The 12,051-nt window shown below is 45.2% G+C and overlaps 1 protein-coding gene and 1 long non-coding RNA gene across 2 annotated transcripts in view; one reads left to right on the forward strand and one right to left on the reverse strand.

Moving 5' to 3' along the window:
• Positions 1–1,167: 1,167 nt before the first annotated feature.
• On the reverse strand, positions 1,168–7,031 carry LOC123334902. Its single transcript, XR_006553095.1, has 2 exons — positions 6,912–7,031; positions 1,168–1,324 (listed from the first exon to the last, which is right to left on the reverse strand). It is a non-coding gene; the product is annotated as an uncharacterized LOC123334902 (long non-coding RNA).
• A 1,730-nt stretch (positions 7,032–8,761) lies between these two features.
• SND1 (staphylococcal nuclease and tudor domain containing 1) overlaps positions 8,762–12,051 on the forward strand; it is a 421,903-nt gene continuing 418,613 nt past the window's right edge. Inside the window, exon 1 of the mRNA XM_025292056.2 lies at positions 8,762–9,055. Coding sequence (XP_025147841.1) covers positions 8,978–9,055 — 78 coding nt within the window. The 5' untranslated portion in view covers positions 8,762–8,977. The remainder of the gene's footprint in view (positions 9,056–12,051) is intronic.

Below are 12,051 nucleotides of genomic sequence, written 5' to 3' on the forward strand. Positions count from 1 at the left end.
ATGCCTTTTTTCTTAGAGACTTGAAGGTGGCAGGCAGGGTCCAAGGTGACACAACTGGACACTAGTTAAGGCCAATGGCTGTAGCAGGAGTAAATCGATATACAATTATCTGAGGCTACTGAGAATTCAGAGACATTGATTAATAGCTTTGGGGAGAATGAGATGAAGGTCGGTCACGCTATTAAATGACAATAAGACAAGTTGCAAAGTTGATCCATTAACCAAAAGTTTATAACCATTGGCCAAATCACATGGTTGTATACACGCTTATTACACCTTTACAAATCCTTTATTATAAATTGACTTACTATATAGATAGGGAAAATTGGAAAGAGCCCACTATCTTTCTTGGATTGATATGAATTTTGTTCTGCTCTGTGAGGTCTGAGAAATAATATCTAAGTCCAAACACTGGATACATTCTTTCCCTTTTCTTTCTTTTTAAAATAGAATTTGAGTTCTACTTCTAATGTTATAAATTTTTCGTTGCTTCTTAAGATTAAAAAAAATGCTTTATGCTGTCATACATTTTAATCAAGTTTGGTTTACATGAGGCATAGAGAAATAACTTAAAAACCTACATAGAAGAGTCTGATATCGGATATGACAGCAGGAGTCAAGTTTAATCGCCTAGACTCGTGCTGTGTGATATATTCATCACTAGCCTTGGGTGGCTATTTAAACTTAATTTAAATTAATTAAAATTAAATAACATTAAACATCCAGTTCCTCAGTTGCAGTGGCCACATTTCAAGTGCTCACTGACCTCATGTGGTTGATGGCTACTGTGTGGGACAGAACATATATACAGTGTCCATCACTGTAGAAATTTCTTTTGGCCTTGGCTAACCCAGACAACTTGGGTTTGTGAATTTTTCTTTTAGATAAACATATAGTAAAATACTGTGGCCTCCCAGGTGGCTCAGTGGTAAAGAATCCACCTGACAATGCAGGAGACGTGGGTTTGATCATTGGTCCAGAAGATTCCCTGCAGAAGGAAATAGCAACCCCCTCCAGTATTCTTGCCTGGAAAATCCCATGGACAGAGGAGCCTTCCCAGCTATAGTCCATAGGGTCACAAAGAGTTGGACATGACTGAGCACACACATGTAGTAAAACATTGTATTAGTCAGTTCAGGCTGTCATAATAAGATACCACAGACTGGGTGACTAGAGAAACAGAAATTTATTTTCTCAATGTTCCAGAGGCTGGAAGTCCAAGATTAAGGTGCCAGAGTTGGAGTCTGGTGAGATTTCTCTTTCTGGTTTGCAAATAGCCAGCTTCTTGCTCTGTCTTCACATGGCCTTTCTTCTGTGTACCTACCTACAGGGGGAGAGAGAGAGAGAGATCTATTTCTCTTCCTGTTCTTATAAGGACACCATTCTATTGGACGAGGGAACCACTCTTCTGACCTCATTTAACTTGAATTATCTCCATAAAGGCCCTATTGACAAAAACAATAAGGGGATTTGGGCTTCAACATACGAATATGGGGAAACACAAGTTTATCTGTAACAAACTTTAAAAAGAAGGAGAAGGAAGAAGGGAAGAGAGGAGGAGAGAGGGGAAGGAAAAGTAGGTCAGGGCCAGATGTTGAGGGCCTCATTGCTATGCTAAGGAGTTGAAAGTCTGTCTGAAGCAGAAGGGGAAACTCTGTGAAGTTAAGGAGGGAGTCTACGTGATTGAAATGTTCATTTTAGAAAGAACAGCAAGTAAACAGTATGGAGGGTGGGTTGAAGTCTGAGGAGAGCTTGGAAGAACAGAGGCAGGAAGTTACTCCAGTGTTGAGTTTTCTCCCGTTTACCCAAAGGAAGCTTACTGGAGAGTTGAAAATGTTTTCTTTGAAACCTCTGGACCCTACAGGTGCAGATCCAGGATGAGGGGGCAGGTTTGGCCCCCCTAGAAGCAGGCTAGCCAAACAGTTAGAGCAGACTAGGGTCATAAATTTCAGGGTTCAATCTTGACTCCATCCTTTATTACCTATTGACTTAGAGTTGGTTCACTCAGCTTCTCTGAACATTAATGTCCTCTTTTGTTGAAAGGGATTGATTACACTATTTCATAGCATTGTTCTAAGGATTAAATTATGCAATGTAGGGAAAAACATTTAACACACACCCTGTTTAGTGTTTAGTGCTCAATATATTTTGGCTATCATTACTACCAGGGATATATTTCCCAAATTTACTCTCAAAGGAATACAGGCAATAGGGTTTTTGTTTGTTTACATGAATCTTGTCTATCTCAAGATTCTCTGTGTGTGAGTCTATGTGTGTATGTGTTCTCCACCACACAGCAATCACCTTTAAGACTTTTGAAGTCACCATCCTGTATCGGTAGAGTGAACATGAGCTTCAGAGTCACAAGAACTAGTGTCAAATCCCTTCCCTGGTGGTCCAGTGGCTAAGACTCAGTAATCCCAATGCAAGGGGCCCAGGTTCAACCCATAGTCTAGATCTGGAATCTAGATCCCACATGCTGCAGCTAAGAGTTCTTATGCCACAACTAAAGACTGATGATCCTGCATGGTGCAAACAAGATTCAGGAGAGTTAAAAAAAAAAAAAAGAAAAATCCCTTGTCTACCACTTCTCTAGCCCCGTGATCTGCAAGAGACATCTTATTTGAGTCCTGGAGCTTCCCTTGTGGTTCAGATGGTAAAGCATCTGCCTGTAATGCGGGAGACCCGGGTTCGATCCCAGGGTCGGGAAGATTCCCTGGAGAAGGAAATGGCAACCCACTCCAGTACTCTTGCCTGGAAAATTCCATGGATTGGAGGAGCCTGGTAGGCTACAGTCCAAGGGGTCACAAAGAGTCGGACATAACTGAGCGACTTCACTTTCTTTCTTTCAGTTCCTTATCAGTGAAATGAATATGATAGTACTTTTCAGTCCTTAATTTATCCACAGATATTTACTTATATTTACTGCAGAGTTGGACTATATAGAAAGCTGAGTGCTGAAGAATTGATGCTTTTGAACTGTGGTGTTGGAGAAGACTCTTGAGAGTCCCTTGGACTGCAAGGAGATCAAACCTGTCAATCCTAAAGGAGATCAGTCCTGAATACTCATTGGAAGGGCTGATGCTGAAGCTGAAACTCCAATACTTTGGCCATCTGATGCAAAGAGCTGACTCATTTGAAAAGACCCTGATGCTGGGAAAGATTGAAGGCAGGAGGAGAAGGGGACGACAGAGGATGAAATGGTTGGATGGCATCACCGACTCGATGGACATGAGTTTGAGCAAGCTCCGGGAGTTGGTGATGGACAGGGAGGCCTGGCATGCTGCAGTCCATGGGGTCGCAAAGAGTTGGACACGACTGAGTGACTGAACTGAACTGAATTGAAAAGCACCAGGCATTGGGCTGGGAATTCCACTGTAAGTATATCAGACACAGTCCGATGACATTTTTGAGGGGAAAGAGACAGTTATACTACAATCTTATAAGTGCTCTAACAGGTCAAATGTAGGAGAAAAGACAAAACTAATACTGCCCAGAGGAATGGCATTCCTGTCAATGCCTTCCAAGGATTGCATTCTGGTTTTCAAGTGGGGAGTTGAAGGATGGGGAAATGACAACCAGGTGAAGCAAGTAGGGGTGGAAAGGAGCAAAGAGGGGTGGGAAAAGCGCTCCAGACAGACATAAAAGTAGGCACAAAGGCCTGGAGCCAAGGAGTGCCATCTTGAAAAGTCAAAACCAAGTTCACCTGTCCTGGGCAGACTGTGGAAGGGTAGAGCTGAGAGAAGAGCTGCAGAGAAATCATGGGAGGGGCTTAGGGAGTAGAAAGACATGATCAGACCTGCATTTTAGAAATATGGCTTCAGCTGTAGCAGAAAGAATGGGAGGGCTGTAAGTAAAGGCAGGCTGGTGTCAGAGAGCTCTAGTAAAAGCCTAGTGCAGTGATCCAGGTGAAAATGTGCCAGGCTGAAGCAATAGCAGATACATAATAATAATCACAGCAAATTTAACACATATATCCAGGAATTGTTCTATGCATCCAGCATACACTAACACATACAATCCTCAAAACCAGAATAAACCTACGAGGCCAGTCCTATTAACATCTTTATTTTATAGAGGAGGAATCCATGGAATAATCTGCTCAAGGTTATACAGTGTTGGGATTGAACCCAGGCAGTCGTGCTCTAGGCAGGGCTCCTTTTGTGCTAAAATGTGCTGCTGAAGACCTAACAGATTTCTGAGATTGACTAAGAATTAAGGAATGAGGTAGAGGGAGGAGTCATAGAGATCTCGAGATTTCTGGCTTGTGACTAGGTAGCTTTTTGAGTCATTGTTTGGGCTGAAACATATACTAGGGAAGATCAGACTTGGGAGAAAAGATAAGGAGTTGCTAGTGAGACAGGTTGAATTTGAATTCCTAACGTAACAGCCATGGGCAGATATTCAGAGTATCATTGTACATATGGGTCTGAAGCTCAGTTCAGTTCAGTTCAGTCGCTCAGTCGTGTCCAACTCTTTGCGACCCCATGAACCGCAGCATGCCAAGCCTCCCTGTCCATCACCAACTGCCATGGAGTCCACCCAAATCCATGTCCATTGAGTCAGTGATGCCATCTAACCATCTCATCCTCTGTCGTCCCCTTCTCCTCCTGCCTTCAATCTTTCCCAGCATCAGGGCCTTTTCAAATGAGTCAGCTCTTTGCATCAGGTGGCCAAAGTATTGGAGTTTCAGCTTCAACATCAGTCCTTCCAATGAACATCCAGGACTGACCTCCTTTAGGATGGACTGGTTGGATCTCCTTGCAGTCCAAGGGACTCTCAAGAGTCTTCTCCAACACCACAGTTCAAAATCATCAATTCTTTGGCGCTCAGCTTTCTTCACAGTCCAACTCTCACATCCACACATGGCCACTGGAAAAACCATAGCCTTGACTAGACGGACCTTTGTTGGCAAAGTAATGTCTCTGCTTTTCAATATGATGTCTAGGTTGGTCATAACTTTCCTTGAGAGTTATTATTACTAAATTTTTTATTTTCTGGTTGCACTGTGTAGCATGTGGAATCTTAGTTCCCCGACTAGGGATAGAACATGCACCTGCTGTGTTGGAAGCTTGGAGTGTTCACCACTGGACCACCAAGGAAGTCTCAAGAGAGTTATCTGAACAGGAGTTATATATTTGGGACTCATTAGCATACAACCATGGGAATGGATTAGATGTCTTAGGAAGAATGTTTTGAACTAGAAAAGAAGATATTTTGAGAAGAAAGCAGAGGAACGCCAGTATTAATGAGTAGGTAAAAGGAGAGTCACTTATAATGGCAATTAGGAGGAACAGTAAAGAGATGGGAGGAATATAGGGAACATGGGAAGGAAAGAGACATTTTGAGCAGTACAGTGTCAAACGGTATGGAGAGTTCAGCAAAGTGACCACCAAATGTGAAAAATGTCCATTGAATATAGTCACAAGGAATTCGGTAGTGACCTTGGAGAGAAAGTTTCAGTAAACTGATAAGAACAGTAGTTAGAGTGCAGGAGCTGGAGGAGTGAATGCAGGGTGAGGATGTGGAGGCCACAAACACAAAGAATTTCAGGGACTTCCCTGGTGGTTCAGTGTTAAGACTCCCTGTTTTCATTGCAGGGGGCATTGGAACTAAGATCCCGCATGCTGAATAGCACAGTCAAAAAAAGGAGGGGTGTAGGAATTTCACCAAGAAGATTTGCCTATGAAGGGAAGAGAGCTATCTGGAGAGGGAGGTGGATTAAAGGAAAAAATTAATTTTCATTATGCTAGACATTTGAGAATATTTAAATATTAATGAGAAGAATCCAGGATAACCTGAGAGGCTGTGAAATCAGGAGAGGGAATTATCTGAGAACCCTTGAGAAAGTGGAGGGGGTGGATGCAGGACAAAGATGGAGAGTTTAGCCTAAGCAGTAGAAAGTTTTTTCTTTGTAACAAGAGAGATACAGAGAATAATAAGAAGCAAAATTAGAGTTTGTGGTGGGAAACATAGGGAGTTCTTGATGGTTTTTATTATCTCTTCGAAGTAGGAGGCCTTATCACTGTTAGAGAGTGTGGGAGACAGTGGAGTCGAAGTTAAGAGGAAAACAGAGAAGGTTTAAAACAGACCCAGGGATTTTTTATGGCATGGAAAATACTGTGTATGATACTATACTGATGGAGGGATGGATGGATGTCCATTATACATCTGTCCAAACTCACAGAATATACAACACCAAGAGTGAACCCTAATAATGTAAACTATGGACTTGGAGTGATTATGATGTGTCAGTGAGGTTCATCGACTGTAACAAATGTACTTCTCTTGTGGGATGTTGATAATTAGGGAGCACATGTGGGGGGCAGGGGATACATGAAAAATCTCTGTACTTTCCTCTCAATAGTGCTGTGAACCTAAAACTCCTCTAAAAAAATTAAGTCTTAATTCAACAACAACAACAACAGATCAGACTCATGGAGGTGGAGACCAACGTGACTGAGGAAACAGAAAAAATTCCCAGCAATGCATGAGGACCTATGAATTCACTATGGTAATAACCTGCATGTTTGTTCTAGTTAAGTGGTAGGTTTGGAGAAGACAGAGAGATCTAGAATTGGAGTTTTGACAGCTGAGTTCAATAGAAGACAATGGGGATTAGAGATGAGGATACTGGTAGGAGAGGGGCAAAAACAATGGAGACCACCCAAGGGACCAGAAGAGAGCAGAAAAGAGCTGATATAATGAGGATAGAGGGGAATTCCTTGGTAGTCTAGTGGTTAGGACTCTGTGCTTTCACTGCCAGAGCCTGGGTTCAACCCCTAGTTGGGGAACTAAGATTCCACAAGCTGTGAGGTTAGGTCAAAAGAAGAGACATTTAGGGTCTTTGAATTCTACTTAAAGAACAGTGTGTGATATGTAGCCTCTAAGATGAACCCCAGTGAGCCTACCTCATGGTATTTATGCCCTGGAGCAGTCTTCTCCTTTTGAGAGTGAGCTGGACCTAGTGACTCATCTAACAAACAGAAGGTGATGGGATGTTACTTCCGAGATTAGTTTCAAAAAGACTCTTCCTGTCCTCTATGTTCTCTCACTCATTGGCTCTGATGCAAACCAGTTACCATGGTCTGTGCCCTATGCAGAGACCCACATAGCAAGGAAATGAGGGCGTGAATCCTGTCAACAACTGCCTGAGTGATCTTAAAGTCAGATCCTCCCTTTGTCAGATAAGGGACCTTCAGATAAGACCACAGCTTGTGTTGACACCATGATTGTAATCCCTTGAGGGAACTTGTAGCAAAGGCACCCAGCTAAACCCAGCTAAACTCTGCTGAGATTCCTGACAAGAGCTATGAGATAAAACTAATACAGAGTATAAGAAGTAACTGAGTGAGAAGGGAAAAAGGATAGCAATTACCATCAGAGATGGGAGTGTTTGAAGTTACAGTTTCAGCTATGTAGCTAAATAGATGCAGAGATCCAACTCAGTGAAGATAAGGTCAAGGAGTTTGGAGGCCAGGGTACTGGATAAATCAGGTGCATAAATGTGGAAGTCATTCACGATCACTGGGCAGAGAAGAGTGTGCACCGGGTGTCAGTTGCAGTGAATGACAAGGTGACACTGGGGCAAAGAGGACAGGAAGCCTAGTGAGATGGAGAGTGCTATATCAGGTGGAATGAGCTGCACAAAGTTTTTTTGTTTGTTTTTTTGAAGACGATGGCAAATTAATGGCACGGAAGGAGCACTAGGGATCTAGGAAGATGCTGACTCCAAAACTGGACTCTGGGATAGGTGAAGTGTGGGAGAATCACCTCTTCTCAAGAGTATAAGGGAGAACTGTCCTCAACGTAGGAATAAGTTTCAAGATTAACTGGCATGAAAGTAAGGTTCTTGTCCCCTCATAGTTGGCACTCGACGAATATTATTCGTCTCTCAACATTCAGGTAAACATGTATATGCCTTTGCTCTGCGCCTTCCTCTCCCCAATCTCTATGCAAAAGACTAGGGCTAGGTAAAGGGGTGGGTTCCGGTGGTTGGAGGCAGCGTAGCTCTTCTTCACTCGGTCGACTGAGAACTTGTTAGCAAAGCTTTCCGTAACTTCACTGGCGCATAAGACATAGAACCCCGTAAGGGAGATTTTATTCCTTTCACCAAAAAACATTAATCGAGAGCCTAACATGTGTGAGACACCGGCGACACAAACACGAGCGAGATATATTCCCGACTACCGGGAGGTCGTTCGGTCACATTCGGTGTCAAGGCCAACACGGGTTGGTTTCACGCCGTTTAGACGTTTCCAAGTTCTCCCCACACTTTTAGCTGAGGTAAAATGTCGGAAGTCGCTGTGCACCAGAACTGAGATCCCTCCAGAATTTGGCCTCGCTGTCTGGCGTTCCCAGCTCGCGCTAGCGAACCTGGGTGCGCCCTCCGGGAAAGCTGACGTCCACGTGGGCTCCCCAGCCGCCCGCGGGGCGGGGCGTAATGGGCGGGGCCAGACCGGAGGGCGAAGCTGACCCCGCCCCTGGGGCTCCCAGGGCCCACTGCGCCCCGCGGCCAGATGCTGACGTGTCCTTTCCTTTCCACTACACCTCCCGACACTACCTACTACCACTGCCCCGGAAGTCCCGCCTCATACTTAGCCCATCACTGCAAATCAGCTCTTTCAGCGCTTCCTGAAGCGCTCGACCGGTTTTGAGACTAAGGGGCGGGGCTTCGCAAGCAGGGTGCCTATTGGCTTGGGGTCCAGCGGGTTCTGGGCTCTAATTGGCCGGAGGGCGGTGGCGCTCTGGCACGCTTGCGCGGCGAGTAGAACGTGTGGCGGTGGTGGAGATCGCGTCTCTTTCGCTCCCAGTCCTGCTGCTGCTCCAGTGAGCGCCCAGCGCGTCCGTCCCGTCCATCGCCCACAGCTGGTCGCCCGCCCGCTCCTCTCCGTGGCGGCCTCTCACCAACACCGACACCCACATTGACACGTCCTAGCGGGCCACCGCCTTAATCGCTGGTTTTCCATCGCTACACATGGCCTCCTCCGCGCAGAGCGGCGGCTCCTCCGGGGGACCCGCGGTCCCCACCGTGCAACGGGGCATCGTCAAGATGGTGAGAGCGGGGCCCGGGACACCGATCCCACTGGCCGCCACCGTGCGGGAGTCTGGCGCTGGCTCCTTCCCCTACCGACAGCTTGCAGTGTCTCCCAGATCCTCTTTCCTCTGCCCCTTCCTCACTTTCACCCGATCTCGGAATCCCCTCCCTAGACGCAAGTCGACACGGACTCCCCTTCGGTACTTTGCCTCCGGGACACCCTGGCATTAGGGGGTCACAGTGATTTCCGTGATCGCGGGACTCAAGTCTCCTGGCTTTTTACCGGGACAGATCGATTACTGATTAGTTAACGGGGATTTGTTGGTATCAGTCCTCCGATTCACCGTCCTTCAGTCCATTTTGGCATATGCTGAGTAGTTTGCAGTTTTTCGTAGATCCTAACGTCCGCTCTTCCAAGGAACTCTTGGAGTACTTGGCCTTCTTGAAGCTGTTATGTTTCCACCGACGCTCAGTTACGCCGAGTTTTCTCGCTCTCTGGCCCTCATTTCCCGTCTTTTTCCCTCCACCTCTTGCGTCAAGTCAGTAGTCCTGAGAGCTCTTCATATCTGTGCTCCCCCTCTCTTTGGCTCTCAGAGCCTTAGGCCGGTAGGAATCTTAGCTATCCTTGTTGTTCCCTCACTACGGATGAGACAACTTTGAAGAGGACAAGTGACTTGCCTAAGGTCACATGGTGGTTTGGGTTGGAGCCAGGACTGGAGCCTAAATGTTCTGATTCCCAGCCCCCTGCTGTTACTGTAAATTCTGCCTGATTATATGTCCCCTCACCCTCTACATCCTTGAATGGTGAATTTAAAACCTTGCAAGTTTCATTAAAAATTAACCCCCGTCATAATTTTGTAATATAAATTCTCTTGATCAATTGTCCCCTCTGTTGGCCTCCCCTCAACATTCCCCGGGATTGGAAACTGACATTTTTTCGTTGTTACCAGAATTTCTGGTTGTGATGGCCGCAGGCTTATAGATTTCCTTTCAGGCCGCAATTCTGACTTTTCCATCTGGTAATATTCTTTATGACACTTTGTCCCAAAGCTCTGCAGCCTTTTATAGTTGTAGAAAGTTTGAAAAAGATTGTTTTCTTGGCTCATTGTCTGTCACAGGATTATAATGTTTCTCAGCTTATGCATGAATTAGATTTTAAGATTCCCCACCCCCCACCCCGATATTCACATAGTCACTTCTTAGGCAGTATTCTGCCTCCAACTGAGATTCTTAGGCTTTTCAGTAGTGCGTTTCCCACTTATTTATACATAAAGGGAGAGCCAGAATTTATCAGAAATTGAGTGAGGAGGGAATTTCCAGGGTCCACATAGTTTCACCTCTCTGAAATATTGACCTGACCTATGAAAGGGTTATCCTGAAGTGGCTCCTCTTAAATTAGCTTTTCCATTTGCACTTATCTTCCCTTCACCGTAGGGACAGAGCAGTGCTCGGTGGTCTGGTAGTGGGATGGCCAGCACCCGGTGAATCTCGTCTGAGTTTTGTTCCTTTGCTAAGGCTTGAATTTTTCTTAAAGGCCCCTCTTACTTGTAGAGTGGGAGTGGAAAGGGGCTGACTATATTTTTGCTTCTACAAATGCTGGAAGTTTCCAGGGCATTTGGATTCCAATGGGGTGACCATACCTGTCTGCAGATTACCCCCATGGATACTGAATATCAATAGTAACTTGTTTATTAAGGCTCATGTCTTGTGCTGAGTTTTCTGTTTGTGTTATCTCATTTATAGTACTGAACAAGTGGATAGGATCATTGGCTACATTTTTACGGATATGTAATCTGAGGTTTCAAAAGAATAGTTTACCCCAGGACAGGTCCTTTTTAATCGGTAATGAGAGGCAGAGCTGGGACTTGAACCCAGACCCTGTTGGCCAAAGCACAGGCTTTTCAAAACATTTGTGGTTTGATGACTCTGACTCCAGGCAATGATTTTAACAGAGGGCAAGGCCAGTGATGCATGGCCACAAAATTGCAGGAAAGTGAAGCTGACTGTAATTGAGCCTAGGAGAGATTAGATGTTACTCCTGTCTTGTCTGGGAGCTGCTGTTGCAGTAAGTGACTTTATTTGGTGCTTATAGTCCTTACCATAAGCAAAGTAATGTGGTGTGAAGACACATTAGGGTGGGAGCAGGCTTTGAAGAAGGTGTTAAGAGTTGCCTGTACTGCTGTTTTTCTGTTTTCAAGCTGCAAAGGGGTGGGTGGGTGAGTTCCAGGCAGAGATTAGGGGAGGGAAGCTGGGTGAAGTGCGGAGCCACTGGCAGATTTGTGCCAGGCTTCGAAGCCTGTCTGGAATGAAAAATTGACCCCTGGCAAATGGCTGTGTGTGAAGCTCTTCTGCTTAGCGAAGTTGTATTTTCCTGGAGAGTAATTGTTTCCAGTGGTACCAGGAACTGCTTCGTAAGAACTCTGCGAGGGAAGATGGAGCTCTATGACAGAGGGAGGTGAGGAGGAAATAGTTTGATGACTAGGAAAAGAGTAATTATCAGTGACTGCTTTTCTGCCTTTGGGTTGAGGGGCAGAAACTGACCAACCAGACATGGGCCTTTCAGGCTGAGCCCTCCAGTTTTGTCTGGACTCAGGCTGAGCTGAAGGTCCGAAGTGGTCTTGGGTTGAAGTTTGCTGCAATGAAGAGGAATACTCATTCTTCCTCTTTTGGGTAAAGAATGGGTTATAAGGTGATGGAAGCTGCATGTTTCTTCTGGTCTCTGCCTTGCCATCTTAGGAAGTCCTGTGTTCCTTTTTATAAGGTTGAAGCAGAAAGAACCTGGGACTCAAGTAGTAAAAAAATGTTTGCATTTGACCAGTTTTTTAAAATGATGGTAGGGGCTGTGTCTGCTGTTGACAGTAGGAGCCAAGGGACAGAGTTGGTTCTGGAATATATTGGAGGAAGTGGGCAGTGGGTTGACACAATCATTGTGAGGCTCTTCTGTTACTGAGAAGGCAGTGAGGATGATGGAAAAGCTGAAGGTGGATTTATATATTTTTTGAATTGGGATAAGA

The sequence above is a fragment of the Bubalus bubalis genome, chromosome 8, assembly GCF_019923935.1.
Source record: "Bubalus bubalis isolate 160015118507 breed Murrah chromosome 8, NDDB_SH_1, whole genome shotgun sequence".
Taxonomy (NCBI): Eukaryota; Metazoa; Chordata; class Mammalia; order Artiodactyla; family Bovidae; genus Bubalus; species Bubalus bubalis.